At 43.7% G+C, this 18,493-nt stretch overlaps 1 protein-coding gene across 1 annotated transcript in view; it reads right to left on the reverse strand.

Moving 5' to 3' along the window:
• Nucleotides 1–295: 295 nt before the first annotated feature.
• Nucleotides 296–18,493, reverse strand: part of LOC103166503 (telomere repeats-binding bouquet formation protein 1-like) — a 29,022-nt gene continuing 10,824 nt past the window's right edge. Inside the window, exons 5-14 of the mRNA XM_029057377.2 lie at nucleotides 17,874–18,005; nucleotides 14,673–14,733; nucleotides 14,469–14,584; nucleotides 14,188–14,310; nucleotides 10,482–10,634; nucleotides 8,155–8,286; nucleotides 5,838–5,977; nucleotides 3,242–3,444; nucleotides 2,439–2,503; nucleotides 296–1,062 (exon numbers count right to left, since the gene is read on the reverse strand). Coding sequence (XP_028913210.1) covers nucleotides 1,043–1,062; nucleotides 2,439–2,503; nucleotides 3,242–3,444; nucleotides 5,838–5,977; nucleotides 8,155–8,286; nucleotides 10,482–10,634; nucleotides 14,188–14,310; nucleotides 14,469–14,584; nucleotides 14,673–14,733; nucleotides 17,874–18,005 — 1,145 coding nt within the window. The 3' untranslated portion in view covers nucleotides 296–1,042. The remainder of the gene's footprint in view (nucleotides 1,063–2,438; nucleotides 2,504–3,241; nucleotides 3,445–5,837; nucleotides 5,978–8,154; nucleotides 8,287–10,481; nucleotides 10,635–14,187; nucleotides 14,311–14,468; nucleotides 14,585–14,672; nucleotides 14,734–17,873; nucleotides 18,006–18,493) is intronic.

Genomic DNA, 18,493 nt, shown 5'->3' on the forward strand with positions numbered 1-18,493 from the left:
GGATCAGGTGACACTTTCAATTCTTCCTTTAGGAGCCCTGAGCCTATGTGTATTAAAGGCTTTTCTTCTCAAGTCAGGGAAGAGAAATAATGCTGTGTGTATGTATTTCAGTGATGAAGCCAGGACACCAGAAAGGATGGGAGGCCACAGAATAAAAGGAATGGGAAAATGAAAATTTAAGAGAACCAGTGATATATAATGCTGTGGGGCCAAGTCCAACGGGTACAGTTCCTGCAAGCCAGAAAAGACTCAAGAGCAAATAAATACTCAGTAGGACCACTCCAATAGATTTTTGGGAAAAAAACAAACCTTTTTATTTAATAATGGCACCTCGTTTAAATTACTGAAAAACTTTCACTTTATCGATCAAGGTATCTTACACTCTCTTCCGTATAGCGGGCCAGAGACGACACAACGATGTGGGAACAATGGGCTATGTTCTTCCCTGGTACATAACTCACTCTTTGATAGTAAGCTAGGCTCTTACTGACTTAGGAAAAAGGATATTTTTAACATTCCACAAATTATTTCATTCACAGAACATTTTTTAACAATCAAAAATCCTACTATAACAGTTAGTACCTCTGCCCTCCTTAATCGTTTATCTTAGGAAAAACAAAAGGCAAATTCTAAAACCAACAGTTAAAAAAGTAGCCAATACTTGTGTGTTTCTTACTTTGCGGCCTGCTTCTTGAACAAGCGAAACATAGAACTCCAGAACTATCATGCTATCATAAAATCCTTTAGGAAACAATATCACTGACCCCCATTTGAATATCATGCAGTAAAACTAACTGGGATCGATATGACAAAACTCACTTAAAATGAAGAACAGTTACCTATTTTAAAAATCTCTAGACACACAAACAAAAAAAAATGCTTTCGGGAATTACATATCATTTAATTTCTCTAACTTGTAGTATTCTCAGGCCAGATGCATTGTAATCTACCTTCCTGGGTAAGACCATGAAGTTCACTTCCAATGGTTTCCCGGTTTCTTTATTGGAGTCAAAATGGAAGCTACTTTTTCTCTGCACCTTCTTCAGGGATTCTCGGGTTGTTCTGTAATCATTACGTAAACATGTAAAATGAAAGGCTTTCTCAGTCTGCATATTTGCATTACCTCTCGGGCCGTCCATCTGTCTGTCCATCCACCTGCCCCTACCCCTCACCCGGATGGTCGTAATGGCTGAGAGACTTGCCTCTGCAGAGCAAGTACGAGGAGGGACAATTCCTTTTTAAAGGAGCACAGTGTGGGCAATGCTAGGGAGCATCATCCCCCTAAGGGGATGATGAATAGGGACTGCCAGCAATTCTGCAACCAGCATGGCTGCCCCCACTCATTTCCCTTCAATATCTTATTGACACATGCGAGAGAACTGTGTGAGGGACCATGTCTAATTCCACCTGTGTATGCTTCCCTGGACCTAGTTCTGTGTTCTGCACATGGTATGCACTTAATAAGTACCACTCCACCCCGCTACAAACTGCTGCACAGATCGTCTTCCCAAACCATCACCGCCTGGACCACATCTCTCCTATCCTGGAAACCCTCCATTGACTCAAAACCCTCCATTGACTCACTGTGTCACTTCACATCAAACAAAACCATCCATACAATTGGCTTCCAGGCTCTCCACCATCTGGCCCCTTCTGACCTAACTGCTCTCTCTACCTTCTATTCCCCATGTTACACTCCTTATTACCCCATAGCCAACCTTCTCACTGTACCTCACTCTCGAGTCTCCCGCCTCCAATCCCTCAGTCACCCAGTTTCTTTGACTTGGAACTCCCTCCTTCCCCACATCAGACAGACCACAGCTCTCCCCTCATTCAAATCCCTCCTTAAATCCTTCCTCCTTCGACCTGCTTTCCCCAATTCAATTCTCAGCACTTTGAGTCATACCATCCCTTTGGCCAACTCTAGCATTCAGGTACATAGCCCTAATTCATTTTGAGGTCTGTCTTCAACTCTAGACTGTAACCTCCTTGTGGGCAGTGAAAGGTGCCTAATCTCTCCATTATAGTTTACATTTCCCAGCACTTAGTTTAGTGCTCTCTGCATATGGTAGCATTCAATAATTACCACTGATTGACTGATCGAGTAACTCGGAACATAATGACATCAGATCGGGACAAAAATGATTTTCCCTTCAAACTTCTTCAACGTTCCCATGAATAAAACTTTCTTGCCATTGTGGTAAGGCTTTTCACCCTGAAAAAACATTCCTAACTCTGAACTCTCAACTACCAATCCAGTCTCCCTGTTGTTTAAAGGCTACAGTTCAGAAGATGAAAGGTTCTGGGTGACGGAGCCATCTGCAGTGGGAGGTAAGAGCTGAAACAGCCACTGGAGGTGGTGAAGAGTGGACCTACTTTCTCCCCTCAAATTTCCAGCTAACCTTAACAGAGAGGAGAGATGACATTTGCTACTCTACCTTCCTTCGGTGGCTGCTGCACTCTAGTTTCATCTTCCGGAGCTGGGTGGTCAAACACACGTTCACTAAGAGCAAAGGGACAGTACGTTAAAAGGACATAATGGATGGTTCTAGTTAATATCTCGATTAAAGCTCGGCATGAATGAATTGTGAGAATGCTCATCAAATTTACAGTCAATAAAAAACTGAGTATGATGGCTAACATTTTGGAAGGCCAAGTGACCCTCGACAAATGATCCTGTAAAATGACAGTGGAAGTCAGAAAGGACAGTGTGAGATAGTACACTTCAGGAGAAAAAGGGCAAGCCAATGGGGAAAGCCTGTCCAGCCACAAAACATCTGAAGAAGGCCGGAGAGGGTCATAACCAACCACAATCGAACAATCATAGGCAGTCACTGAGCCAAGCACTGTCCGAAGCACTTGGGAATGAACAATGTTAACAAGACACACACTGCCTGCCAGAAGGTGTAGAGCGATGAAGACAGCAGTGAGCTGTCATCTCATGCGGAGAGACGTGGAAAGCCAGTGGAGGATTTTGTGAAAGGGTGGCCCAGGTGACCGCTCAAGGTTCCTTCCTCAATTTCTGGATTCTGCATGGTCCAGACTCATCTCATGAGCTCAATCATGTCAGAATTCTAGGGGTTTTGGTGGGCAAGAGGAAGGGGCCAGGTAGGTTCCCTATCCCCTATATCACTCACTGCTAAAAATCACTGAATTTTCATTTAATCTGGATTTTGCATTTACAAGGTATGGCTAGTCTGAAGTAAATGTAACCACTGCATTACCCTTGGTTATGGTTTACCTTCCAGTTGGCTCATGCTTGCCACAAAAAACACTTGCGGCATCTTCTCCAGGACTCTCTAATTGACTCTTGAGCTCATCCTTTGCAGGCATGTGGCAAATCTGAGCACCTGACTCGGAACATTGGTTTGGAAGGGCCTCTTCTTGGTCGCTGTCTTTCAGCAAGGCATCTTCAACCACACCATCTGTTTTAGGGCCTTGTTCCTGCAATGCCAGACACCACAGAAACAATTCCAAAGAGGCAGGTTTGCCTGTGGCTCTCCATAGCATCACCCTCCCATAATGTGGAAAATGAGTGGAGATAACTAGAGGAAATACAAGTTTTTAAAAAAAGGGGTCGGTCTGCTATTTCTAAGGTACTCTCCCAAGTGCTTACAACAGTGCTGTGCACACATTCGGTGCTCAATAAATAAGACTGAATGACCAGTAGGCTCACAATAAATACTACTGGAAAATCACAATAGTAACAGGCCAAATCAAAAGCAGGGCCAGGATGTGCAAAGGGCAGAGGAACAGAAAAGTACTTCCTTCAGATGCACATATTTCACTTAGGTGTCGGTAGATGCAATCCCTGCCCACAAGGAGCTTACACTCTACACCTGCACACACCTGGACAGAATCTCAAGCTGGGCAGGTCATTTTCCAACAGTAAGAATAGCTACACAGATGCCCTTCAGACTACTTTAAATCAATCAATCAATTAATCAATCAAGGGTATTTACTGAGTACTTACTGGGTGCAGATTCACTCTTGAAGTTTTTCCCAGCTACTGCAGACTCCAAGTTAAAGGGGCCCTAATTATCACCTCCCATTCTAAGACTAAATCCTTCACACTGGAGTATTTAGCCCTATACTTCAGCATGTACTATCATGACTATCCTTAAGAGACAACCAACTACAGTGTCATTGTTTCATCTTGGTCCACATTCCTCTCAGGGGCATCCCAGGAGGTTCAGGGCCCATGGCCACCCACATGTGCTGCCTCCCAATCCCCCCACCCCTTCTGATGGGTCTCAGGCCCCTCACCCTAGGGGGTTCCACCTTCCCCGGCCAGGGGACCCCAGAGAGCTACCCGCGTGAGGAGCAGTGGGAGAGAGAAGGGGCACTGGGGACTTGGATAAGTGGCTTTGTCCACCTCTCTCGCACAATTACTCTCCCCCCTTTCAAAGTCTTATTGAAGGCATATCTTCTCCAAGTGGCCTTCCCTGACTAAGTGGCCCTTTTCTCTTCTCCCACTCTCTTCTGCATTGCGTTGACTTGCTCCCTTTATTCTTCCCCCCTCCCAGCCCCACAGCATTTATGTACATATCTGTGATTTATTTATTTATATTTATTTTTGTTTCCCTACCTCTAGACTGTAACTTGTTATGGGCTGGGAATGTGTCTGTTTATTGTTGTATTGTACTCTCCCAAGCACTTAGTACAGGGCTCTGCACACAATAAGCCCTCAATAAAAAAGATGGAATGAATGAACAAGAGCAGCTGTCCAGAGCTCCATCCCTCAGGAGGGTGGGGTCCCAAAGAGGAAGTAGGGTCTTAGCGCAATTGGCCCAATTGGCCTTTCCTTATGAATGGCCTGGATTCCCTTCCTTGAATGTCTCTCTTCATTCATTCAATAGTATTTACTGAGTGCTTACTATGTGCAGAGCACTGTACTAAGTGCTTGGAATGTACAATTTGGCAACAGATAGAGACAATCCCTGCCCACTGACAGGCTTACAGTCTAATCGGGGGAGACAGACGGACAAATCAAGACAATTTAATCGCAGTAAGTAGAATCAAGGGATGTACACCTCATTAACAAAATAAATAGGGTAATAAAAATATATACAAATGAGCACAGTGCTGAGGGGAGGGGAAGGGAGAGGGGGAGGAGCAGAGGGAAAGGGGGGGAAGGGGGCTTAGCTGAGGGGAGGTGAAGGGGGGGCAGAGAGGCAGCAGAGGGAGCAGAGGGAAAAGGGGAAGCTCAGTCCGGGAAGGCCTCTTGGAGGAGGTGAGCTCTCAGTAGGGCTTTGAAGAGGGGAAGAGAGTTAGTTTGGCGGAGGTGAGGAGAGAGGGCATTCCAGGACAGCGGGAGGATGTGGGTCAGAGGTCGACGGCGGGATAGGCGTGAACGGGGGACAGTGAGGAGGTGAGAGGTAGAGGAGTGGAGCATGTGGGGTGGGCAGTAGAAAGAGAGAAGGGAGGTGAGGTAGGAGGGGGCAAGGTGATGGAGAGCCTTGAAGCCCAGAGTGAGAAGTTTTTGTTTTATGTGGAGGTTGATAGGCAGGCAACCACTAGAGGTTTTTAAGGAGGGGAGTGACATGCCCAGAGCGTTTCTGCAGGAAGATGATCCGGGCAGCGGAATGAAGAATAGACTGGAGCGGGGAGAGACAGGAGGAAGGGAGATCAGAGAGAAGGCTGACACAATAATCCAGCTGGGATATTATGAGAGCCTGTACTGTATCTACACAGAAAATAAGAGAATGAACAGTCTGGAGAATTAGCAATTCAGTTTTCTGTCCTTGCCCAAATTATGATTCACATGCAAAGAATGATTAGACCTTCCCTACCATCCTTGGAAGGGGATATAGAATCTTCGAAACAAATAGGCAAACCTCGTCTTCTTCTCTTACGCATTTTTTTTTAGGTAGGATGTTTTTGTTTCTCTTCAAGGAACCCAGAGCTTTTCCTCGTTCTTCCGTTTCAGGAATCTCTTGAGAAGCATTAGCAAGATGTTGCACAAACAATTCCTCAGCTGTGTGAAAGAGGTGGGGGTGGGGTAAAGAGAGTTTGGACAGTATTACAAAGGTTTTCATGCTAATGCTTTCTTGTCATGAAAACAAATTCACCAAACCTGCCCACCAACCACTTGGATGTCACCAAATTTCAGTTCACAAAACATCACATAAACACTAAACCAATGTCATATTCCTTGTTGTGGAACCCCAATTTTCCCTTGGAAATGATGTTGGGAGTAAAAAATGCAATCTCTTTAAAGGCAACAGGGAAGGTAAGAATGGTAATCCTTCTGTAGTCCATCATTTACAGAATAATGCTTAGAATCCAAGTCACAAACCCATCAGTAATTTGGCATCAAATCGTTTATCTCTCATGTTATCTGCAGCTGAAAATGCTAACAAAACACATAGAACATTTTTCCTTCATTTTCTAACCAAATTACAGTCCCAGTCCCATTCCTGAGCCCTTGGATGTTTACACCCATCCTTAGCATCTGCATAGAGATGCACAGCCAATGGTACAGCCATCAAATATTCAACTGTTCTCTCTCCAATGGCTTCTTCCCCATTGTTTTCAAACATGCTCAGGTCTCCCCATCCTACAAAACCCGACTCTGAAGCCATGGCTCCCTCCATTCATTCAATAGTATTTATTGAGCACTTACTATGTGCAGAGCACTGTACTAAGCGCTTGGAATGTACAATTGGACAACAGATAGAGACAATCCCTACCCATTTAAGGGTTTACAGTCTAATCGGGGGAGACAGACGGACAAAAAGAAGACAACAATCACAATTATTGCCTCATCTCCCTCCTACCATTCCTGTCCAAACGCCATGAGTGAGTTGGCTACACCCACGGCCTTCACTTCCCCTCCTCCCAGTCTCTCCTTGATGCCCTCCAATCTGACTTCCTCCACCTTCATGACACAGAAACTGCCTAATCAAAGGTCACCAATGATCTTCTTGCTTCTACTTTGTCCTAATCTTCCTCAACCTGTCGAGCAGTGTTGAGCTGCCTTCGACACTGTCAACCACCCCTTCCTCCTGGACACATTATCCAACCTTGGCTTCACTGATATTGTCCTCTCCTGGTTCTCCTCCTATCTCTCTGGCTGCTCATTCTCAGTTTCTTTTTCAGGCTCCTCTAACTCCGGTAGTTTCTTAAGGCTCAGTTCTTGGTCCCCTTGCACTCTCCATCTACACCAACTGCCTTGGAGAAACCATTCACTCCCATGGCTTCAATTACCATCTCTACGCAGCTGGGTTCCCAATCTATTTCTCCAGCACTCATCTCACTCCTTCTCTGCAGTCTCGTTTTTCCTCCTGCCTTCAGGATATCTCTACATGAATGACCCACCAACACCAAAAAATTACCATGTCCAAACCAAAACTTTTCATACTCCCACCCAATCCTGCCTTCCCCATGACTTTCCCACCATTGTAGACAGCACCACCATCCTCCCTGTCTCACAAGCAGCAGCGGCAAAGCAGCGTGGCTCAGTGGAGAGAGCCTGGGCTTCGGAGTCATAGGTCATGGGTTCGACTCCCGGCTCTGCCACTTGTCAGCTGTGTGACTGTGGGCAAGTCACTTAACTTCTCTGTGCCTCAGTTACCTCATCTGTAAAATGGGGATTAAGACTGTGAGCCCCATGTGGGACAACCTGATTACCTTGTATCAACCCCAGCGCTTAAAACGGCGCTTTGCACATAGTAAGCACTCAGCAAATACCATAATTATTATTATTATATCTATCATCCCCACAGGTGAACTTCATTGGCAGTAGTGTCTTTTTAAGCTATGAAGGAAGTGAACACTCAACACATATATGCAGATACATAGATACTGTATATAAACAGAAGCAGCGTGGCTCAGTGGAAAGAGCACGGGCTTTGGAGTCAGGGCTCATGAGTTCGAATCCCAGCTCTGCCACTTGTCGGCTGTGTGACTGTGGGCAAGTCACTTAACTTCTCTGTGCCTCAGTTCCCTCATCTGTAAAATGGGGATTAAGATTGTGAGCCCCCCGTGGGACAACCTCATTCCCCTATGTCTACCCCAGCGCTTAGAACAGTGCTCGGCACATAGTAAGCGCTTAACAAATACCAACATTATTATTATTATTATTAAACAGCAAGTGGAAAATGTATTCTACTCACTATAGAGTCAAACCCATTAAATAACACACATACTTACCACACGATACTATGGTATGCCCAAGGGTAAACAGAACACTATTTTTTTCTCCAGGATCCAAACTGTCCAAAAGCAGCAAAGTCAGAAGTTTGGGCACAACTTGATGCTTCGCTAGAATCCTACTACCAGGAGCTAGTAGTATAAAATATTTTTAAACATAAGTAAAATTGACACACATATTTTTTAATCATCAGGGTGAAAAACAAAATCCAAATAGAAATTTTTCAGGTCCTCTTCTGACTCCATGTGATTATTTGGACCGCTGTCCCCTGCAGAGTAAGCGCTTAACAAATACCATCATCATCTTCATCATTAATCCTCAAACTCTCCCAAATCTGGAACCATTCAATGATAGCGATCTTCAGCGAGGAATAGACACATGGTTGCTGTTGCATGGCTGCTTGTCTCAGGAGCTATTCTGCTCACCCAGTATTTAGCTGTGCTGTCTCTATGACACACTGATTGGTATCATGCTTTGGATGAGATAGATATTTCCACATGGCATACAACAGTGCTATTAAACTCCCAAGTGCTTAATACAGTGCTCTGCACAGAGTAAATAATAAATATGCTTGATTGATTAAACAGTGCTCCTCCACATACATGCCCTAACACACTCAGTGACATCACCGGGCCCCCTTGTTCTTGTAAGCCCGTCAAACGGCAGGGACTGTCTCTATCTGTTGCCGACTTGTTCATCCCAAGCGCTTAGTACAGTGCTCTGCACATAGTAAGCGCTCAATAAATACTATTGAATGAATGAATGAAGAAGGTGCTTTCAAAGCATGCCATAAGCTCTGTCCTTCTTACTTACCCACTCACTTTTCACACTAAGTCCCCAGCTTGCACTCTCCATTCCTTCCAAGTTCGCTGCGTCCCATTTTAGGCTCTCCTGCCTCCATCCCCCCACTCATATTGTTCCCCCTGCCTGGAACTCATTCCCCCTTCAAATCTTCCAAACAATAGCCTTACCCCTCTTCAAAGACTTTTCTAATAATAATAATAATGATGGTGGTATTTGTTAAGTGCTTACTATGTGTAAAGCACTACTCTAAGCGCTGCGGGGATACAAGGTTATCAGGTTGTCCCACCTGGGGCTCACAGTTTTAATCTCCATTTTACAGATAAGGTAACTGAGGCACAGAGAAGTTAAGTGACTCGCCCAAAGTCACACAGCTGGCAAGCGGCGGAGCTGGGGTTAGAACCCATGACCAGCCCAGGCTCTTTCCACTGAGCCACACTTTTTTGAAATCTCACTTTCTCCAGGAAGCCTTTCCTGATGAAGCAAGCTTCCCAGGTTGTGTCCACCCAACAGCTGCCCTTAGCCCTTAGGTTTATTCGCCTCGGTGCATAGGCACATTCTCTAATTGTAGTAATTCATCCTTATCTATTCATCTTTCCATCCTCCTGCTACCAAGAACCATAGCACTGTTTCTTTCTGCTCAACTATATGTAAACTTATTTTTTGCCCCTTTTTGTTGTGGCTAGTTGCCATGATGTTTTTTCCCTTTTCTTCTCACAGTAGATAGACCATCCCCTCTCAATTAATTGCTACTGACTGACCAACAAGAAGGTTGTCAAGGTGAACCGGGAACACAGTGCAGTTGGAGCAGTAACTGGAGGAATGGAGAGGAAGGAGATGATCCATGATACAATACTGAGATATAACCAGCATGTCATGGTGATGATTTCAATGTTGGCAAAGAATGAGAAAGAGGCATCTAAGATGATTCCGATGTTATGAACGAGTTGGGGTCAGAAAGGACAGCTAATGCCTTTGATAGCGATGGGGAAAGGGGGGAGGAGTTAAGGAGGGAATAGGATTAACTCAGGGGAACAGGACACAGAAGCCCCAATCCCGGGCAGTTAAGGGAGCAACTGCCTCCGTGCCCTAGAGTTGGGATTGTCAGGAAATAGTTTCCAAGGCTTTTGGAGCAGATGGGGAGGAATCGAAAGGAAAAGGACCCGCAAGATGGTGACTCCATTCATAGGTAGCTGGCTTCCAGGGCCAAACGGAGACGGGTGTCAGGTGGTGAGAGGACTGGGCAGGGGACTTAATTCTTCCCCAACAGGCTCCTAGGTCAGCCAGGGGAATTTTGCAACCCCACTGGAACCTAGGGAGTTTGCGGGTGTGGCAGCAGGAGGCAGAGAGTATGGAGTTTGTGGTCCCAGAAAGAGAATGGCAATATGACTGATAAAACATCATAAGTCATTCACAGTATTTGCATGTAAATCAATTCTCTATAAAATCAAGCATTGATCTGTGGAACAATCCTACCAAATGGAATTACTGGAATACTGTACATGCAAGTATTTGAATCACTCACGGTTATCAGCAATGCAGACACCCATGGTAATTGTCACAGTTACTGCCACCTTAGCACTAGAAATATTCTGACATGCATCTCCAGCCAGCTTGATAAAAACATCAGCCAAAATATCCAATCCACCAATAGACATGAAGAATTTCTGAACAGAGGCTTCAGGAATAAATTTATAGAATAGTCAATATTTTGATCAAGCAAAGGGATTCTTACATCCATTTACAAAATGCATGCAAGTACATTGACATTTCTAGGACAGAATTCTTGTCTTAAAATAATACTTTTCCCATGTGCATCTAAAGAAGTATTTTTCAATCAATCAATCAATCGATTGTATTCATTGAGCGTTTACAGTGTGCAAAGCCCACTATATTAACTGCTTGGGAGAGTACAATATAACAGAGTTTGTAGAAATGTTGTAAATAAACTACATACATATAAATAAATTATAGCTATATGAATAAATTAAAGAAATATTTATTGTGTATTAGAAAAATATGTTTTTCCCATCAGCGCAAATTAATGGAATGATCCAATTCAGGCTATTTAACAAAGAAGTCCATTGACTCCATTCAATATTATTGTAATCAGTAGGCTGCCAAATTTCTAAATTCCAACACAGTCGATCAAAGGTATTCATCGTTTACTGAGAACTCACCACTGGAATTCAATCGAGTTCAGAGACAAAGACCAAACACATCCTGCCTTGACTACTACATCAGCCTCCATGATGACCTCCCTGGCTCCTCCCTCTTCACAATGCAGTCCTTACTTCAATCTGTTGCCTGGATAATTTCTCTAAAAGAGTTAATTTCACTTCTCCCCACTCCTCAAGAACCTCCATTGGTTGACTATCTAAACTCCACATCAAACAGAAACTTCTCCCCATCAGCTTTTTTAAACACTCAATCAGCTCTCCCCCACCTACCTTACCTTGCTGATTTCCTACTATAACTCTGCCCACACGCCTAGCTCCTTTAATGCGAACCTACCCTCTCTACATCGATCTTGCCTATTACACCTCTGACCCCTTGCTCACTTCCCCCCTCCGGCCTGGAACTCCCTCCTCCTTCATATCCAACTGACTACCACTGCTCTTTCAATCTTCAAAGCCTTACTCATAGCACATCTTCTCCACGTGGCCTTCACGACTGAGCTTTCATTGCCCCTACTCTCCCTTCCTTCTGGTCACCTAAGCACTTGGATTTGTACCCTTTAAGCATTGGATACTCACCCCACCCTCAGTCTCACAGCTCTTCCGGCAGAGCCATAATTCATTTTAATGTCTGTCTCCCTCTTTGGACTGTAAGCTCCTTATGGTCAAGGAATATACCTACCAATTCTGTTGTATTGCACTTTCCCAAGTGCTTAGGACAGTGCTCTGCACACAGTAAGCGTTCAATAAATACCACTGATCAACTGATTGAGTGATGGAGATTTCTTTCATTTCACTTATTTTAGCCTATGCTTTTGTTACTTTCTGGGGTGTATGAGCCTATATTGGAGAGTCTAACAATATATTTTTTTAGGAACCACTTCATATATACCTTGTCCCTTCACCATTTACTCTCCTAGTAGTGTCACAATGACTAACAAATGTATTGTGCTGCTAGGCAATGTTTCCTTGACATAAAAAGACACCTGTTTTGTTGAAAAGAGCTTGAAAAAGGCTCCAAAATGGGGTCTGCCATCTCCTTCCCCTAGGGCCTGCTCAGGAGCAAGCAGATATCCTGTCCCCAGAGATGGACACCTCTCCATGGATTCACATCTTGGGTGGAACCTTGAACTCTTCATTCATTCAATAGTATTTATTGAGCACTTACTATGTGCAGAGCACTGTACTAAGCACTTGGAATGTACAAATCGGCAACAGATAGAGACAGTCCCTGCCCTTTGACGGGCTTACAGCCTAATCGAGGGAGACAGACAAGAACAATGGCAATAAATAGAGTCAAGGGGAAGAACATCTCATAAAAACAATGGCAAATAAATAGAATCAGGGTGATGTACATCTCATTAAACAAAACAGATAGGGTGATGAAGATATATACAGTTGAGTGGACGAGTAAAGTGCCGAGAGGGTGGGACGGGAGGGGGGAGGAGGAGAGGGAAAGGGGGGAGAAGAGGGTTTAGCTGCAGAGAGGTGAAGGGGGGTGGTAGAGGGAGCAGAGGGAAATAGGGGGGAGCTCAGTCTGGGAAGGCCTCTTGGAGGAGGTGAGCTTTAAGTAGGGATTTGAAGAGGGGAAGAGAATTAGATTGTTAATTCTTGTTAATTGTTAATTAGATTAATTCTAAGAGAATTAGAGAACTATATTCCTCCCAGTCCAACATGAACAATAATAAAGATAATTGTGGTATTTGTTAGCGTTTACTATGTGCCAGGAACTGCACTAAGCACTAGGGTAGATACAAACAAACCAGACTGGACACAGTCCCTTTCCCATGAGGGGCTCAGAGTCTCAATCCCCATTTTACAAATGAAGTAATTGAGACCCTGAGAAGTGAAGCAACTTATCCAAGGTCATGCAGCACATAAGTGAGAGACCCAGGATAGAACCCATGACCTTCTGACTCTCAGGACCGTGCTTATCCACGATGCCATGTTGCTTCCAACACTAGCTCCATCAGGAATTTTGCTAGGCATCTGTAGACTGTGTAATGACTGCAGAGAGCTCTACCACTGTCTGCTGTGTGATCTTGGGCAAGTCACTTAACTTTTCTGTGCCTCAGTTACCTTATCTGTAAAATGGGGATTATGATTGTGAGCCCCATTTGGGACACGGACTGGGCCCAACATGATTACTTTGCATCTACCCTAGTGCTTAGAACAGTGCTTGGCACATAGTAAATGCTTAATGAATACCTTAAAAATAAATACTCTTTTTAAAAAAGACTGTAAGTCCCTTGTGGGGAGTGATCATGACTACCAGCTCTATTGTAATGATCTTTCCTAAGCACTTAGCATAGTGCTCTGCATACAGTAAATGTTTAATAAATACCATTGATGGATTGATTGGGTTATTTTAGAAACCTCTTCTAAAGTGCAAAATATTTCTTATGACAGGTGGAAAAGTAGGGAATGTTGTATTCAAAGGCAAATGAGAAAATGTTGTATTCAAGGTCTAGAGACCCTAAATAAAGGGGACCTATGTAATGGCATGTTTTATCACTTGATGCACCCTTCTCAGTGGACTTGTATTTTCATTTTCTGTTTTTTCCTTAGAATTCCATTGGCAGCAATTTGGGAATTAGATTTTCCTCTAGATTGTGAGCTCACTGTAGGCAGGGAATGTGTCTATCAACTCTGTTACATTGTACTTTCTCAAGTACTTAGTCCAGTGCTCTGCACACAGGAAGTGCTCAATTAATACTATTGATTGGTTGATTGATTAAGCCTCTAGGTAGGTCCAATGCTCTGACCACATTCTAATTCAGGATTTATCCTGACTTTTGAGTGAAATGCATCTAGCTTGTCTTGTTTTCAAGCTCCCTGAAACTCCTCCTTCAAAGTGATACTGGCACTATGACTTAACTTTCACTTTAAATTGTCAATGCACCATACATTTTAAAGTGCTGACAAGCTGGTACCATGATTTGGGTTACGTTTACCATACAGAAACTCAAGCATTGGAGGGAATCCAGTATACTTATTATTCCATGAGAATGGTTCTTCTAAATGTATCTCAATTAAGAAATAGTTGATACTTACGGTTTTCTGCCACTGTGAGTCCAATAAGTAGGCAAAGAGGACAAACTATCTCAGGCTTCTTAGAGACTTCTAACAAGGTCTGTACATGTGGCAAAATGGAACAGCAAATTTTCTGATTTTCCTCTGACAAGAAAAGAAACCAAAACCAAATCATGTAAAAGTTTGACTTGGTACAGGCATGCCACTGGAATATCTCAGCTGTCAGCACTTCACTTGGTTTCTCATTTTTCTTATAAACATTTCAGTGGCCACAAATACAGTAGGAAATTCATTATACTTACCATTTTGAGGATTATTGACAGCTGCACCCAGAGTACTGCACAGTGCATTCCATAGGGGATATTTTTCCATGAAGCTTTCATTCGAGGAATCAATTTCAGATTTTGTGAGAGTTTCTCTATTAGGAAACAAATAATGAAATGGATCAAAATTCTTTAAGTTCACAAATGCTTGTTACTATATTGACTGGAGACTAGTTTGTTTACCTGAATAACTTTTGCAGAACAGAAAGACAATCTGTTTCTCTCAAAAGCCTTTGTCCATCCCCTAAAAATAACAAAAAAAAAACCCAAACTGGTTAGATTTTGAGAAGCAGCATGGCTCAGTGGAAAGAGCCCGGGTTTGGGAGTCAGAGGTCGTGGGGTCTAATCCTGGCTCTTCCGCTTGCCAGCTGTGTGACCTTGGGTAAGTTACTTAACTTCTCTGTGCCTCAGTTACCTCATCTGTAAAATGGGGATTAAGACTGTGAGTTCCACTTGGGACAACCTGATCACCTTGTATCCCCCAGTGCTCAGAACAGTGCTTTGCACATAGTAAGCGCTTAACTAATACCATCATTTTTTTATTTAGATATCAATAGAGGAGGAGGAGGAGAAGAAGAAGAGAAAATGATTTATGAAGCGCTTACTATGCATCATGCACTGTACTAAGCTCTGGGGTAGATACTGGATAATCAGGTCCCACATGGACTCACAGTCTAAGTACCAGGAGAACCAGTATTAAATCCCCATTGTGTGGATGAAGTAACTGAGGCACTGAGAAGTTAATTGACTTGCTTGAGGTCACACAGCAGACAAATGCTGAGCTAGGATTAGAACCCAAGTCCTCTGACTCCCAGGCCCATGTTCTAGCCACTAAGCCAGAGTGCCTTCCAAGACTTGATACAGTACAATAGAGTACAATATAAAAGTGTTGGTAGGCACGTTTCCTGCCCACAGTGAGCTTATAGTCTAGAGGGGGAGACAAAGATTCATGAATTAAATTAAACATATGTACATAATTGCTATGGGGCTCCGGGAAGAGTGAGTAAAGGGTGCAAGTCCTAGTACAAAGGGGACGCAGAAGGGAGTGGAATAAAAGGACATGAGGGCTTAGTCAGGGAAGGCCTCTTGGAGATGTGTTTTTACTAAGGCTTTTAAGGTGGGGAGAGTGAATGTCTGTCAATTATGAAGAGGAGGGTGATCCAGGCCAGAGGCCAGGCCAGGCCAGGCCAGGCCAGATCAAGGTACCGTGAGTAGGTTGGCATTAAAGGAGCCAAGTGTGCGGGCTGCATTGCAGTAGGAAATCAGCGAGGTAGGGTAGGAATGGTCAAGGTGATTGAGGGTTTTAAAGCCTATGTTAAGGAGTTTCTGTTTGATGAGGAGGTTGATGGGCAACAACTGGAGATTGTTGAGTGGGGAAATAAGGACTAAACATATTGCAGAAAAACTGATCTGGGCAGCAGAGTGAACTATGAACTGGAGTTGGGGGAGAGACAGGAAGGAGGCAGGGTGTTCAGCAAGAAGGTTGATGCAGTAATCAAGGCAGGATAGGATAACTGCTTGAATTAATATGGTAGCAGTTTGGATGGGGAGAAAAAGGTGGATTTTAGCAGTGATCTGAACGCTGAACCAAGAGGATTCGGTGACAGACCATATATGTGGGCTGATTGAGAAAGATGAGTGGAGGATAACGCCACAGTTATAGGTTGTGAGACAGGGAGAATGGTGGTACTGTTTACACTGATTGGAAAGTCACAGGGAGGACAGGGTTTGGGTGGGAATATGAGGAAATCTGTTTTGGAAATGTTAAGTTTGCGGTGTTGGTGGGACATTCAAGTAGAGATGTCCTGAAGGCAGGAGGAAATAGAAGACTGCAGAGAATGGAGAGATCAGGACTGGAGAGGTAGACTGGGGAATCATCTACATAGGGTCGGTAGCTGAGGCTATGGGAGTGAATGAGTTCTCCAAGGGAGTGGGTGTCGATGGAGAATAGAAGGGGACCCAAAATGGAGCCTTGAGGGACTCCTACAATTAGGGGATGGGATGGAGAGGAGAAGCCTGCCAAAGAGAGATAAGAGGAGAATCAGGACAGCACAGTATCAATGAAGCCATGGTTGGATAACGTTTCCAGGAGAAGGGGGTGGTCGACAATGTCGAAGACAACTGAGAGGTCGAGGAGGATTAGGATGGAGTAGAAGCAAGAAGAAGATTGTTGGTGACCTTCAAAAGGGCAGTTTCGACGTAGTGAAGGGGTAGAAGCCAGATTGGAGGGGGTCAAGGAGAGGAGTGGAGGAGAGAAAGTGGAGGGAACAGGAGCAGACAACTTGCTCAGGGAGTTTGGAGAGGAATGGTAGGAGGGAGATGGGGTGATAACTGAAGGGAGACATGGTGTCAAAGAAGGGTTTGTTTTAGGATGGGGATACATGATCACGTTTGATAGCAGAGGGGAAAAAGCTACTTGGGAGTGAGTGAACAGTTGAATATAGCGGTTTGTGGGGGAAAAATGAGGGATAAGAATTTTGATATGGTGCAAAGGGATGGGGTCAGAGGCACAGGTGGAGGGGGTGGGTTGTGAGAGGAGTTGGGAGATCTCCTCTTGAGATACTGATGGGGAAGATGGGAGAGTTGAATAAGGTACAGAAAGAGGGAGGGATTGGAGAAGAGCCGTGGAGAATTCAGAGATGGTTTTAGTTTTCTCAACAAACTACTTGGCCAGGTCATTAGGGGCAAGAGATGGGGAATGCGGGGGTCCAAGGGATTTGAGGAGGAAATAAAGCATCTGAAACATTAGAAATTAAATGAAAAATTAGAGCTAGGGAAACAATGTATGCGGGCTGGCTTCCACTAGCAGATCAGCATGGTGAGATAAGAGGGGGAGAACTGATCAAGTGCCTTAAATCCGATGGTTAAGTTTCTGTTTCATATGGACAGGGGTGGGCAACTAGTGGAGGTTTTTGAGGAGCCGGAAGACATAGATAGAACTTTTTAAAAATGATATGGGCAGCAAAGTGAAGTATGGCCTGCAGTGGGGAAAGACTGGAGGCATTCATTCATTCATTCAATAGTATTTATTGAGTGCTTACAATGTGCAGAGCACTGTACTAAGCGATTGGAATGTACAAATCGGTAACAGATAGAGACAGTCCCTGCCATTTGACGGGCTTACAGTCTAATCGGCTAATCGAGGCAGGAAGATCAGCACTTTACTGCTTCTCAACCCAGACAGCTCTAAAATACTGAACAATAAAAAACATTGTGTTGAATTTTTTTACCCCACTAAATCCAGAAATTTTCATTAACTGGAGATGGCCACAGGTAGCTTTCAAATAACTGAAGTGGAAACTGAATTAAAAGGGTCGAGAAAAGCTGCTCTCACACATGGACAAAATAAAATGGATAAAGAAGTATTCAGTAACCTGCACTTACCATTCTTTGAAACCAAGCTCAACAGAACGGAGACAGATACTGACTGCAAATTCGTGCTAGAGTTCTCATCAACCATGAATGTCAACATTTCATCAAACAATTCAGTTGTACAGAGACTTTGCTGACAGAGGACTGAAAGAAGAACAAAAGTCATAAGAATGGTTATTGAAAAGCACAAATACTTTTAAAAATAAATTCAATAAATGTTGCACCCCAGAAGTGGGCCTAAACTCCTTTTGTGTGGCTCCAATTGAACTCTGCAGTGTATAAGCCAATGCTATCATAATCCAAAACAAATGAGCCACGTTTAACACATTCCACTACAACTGAGCGATTCCTTCCATATCAGATGCACATAAATCATGCTTAAAAATGGGTCTTTCTGCCCTCAACGAGGAAGTTACTTGGGGAAAATTGCCCCCCACCCCTATCCTCAAATAAAAAAAATATATATATATACAGACTGGTAAACACTGAAACTCTTTTCTGTGGTACGCAAACCATACACAGAGAAAAGAAAAAAATGAAAAGTCATTTTCAAAACTTAGATTCCAAACACTACTTGGGAAAACAATCATCCTATGACATTGTCTGTTTTTTCTACGTTCCTTCAGTAACTT

This window comes from Ornithorhynchus anatinus, unplaced genomic scaffold (assembly GCF_004115215.2).
Source record: "Ornithorhynchus anatinus isolate Pmale09 unplaced genomic scaffold, mOrnAna1.pri.v4 scaffold_93_arrow_ctg1, whole genome shotgun sequence".
Classification (NCBI taxonomy): Eukaryota; Metazoa; Chordata; class Mammalia; order Monotremata; family Ornithorhynchidae; genus Ornithorhynchus; species Ornithorhynchus anatinus.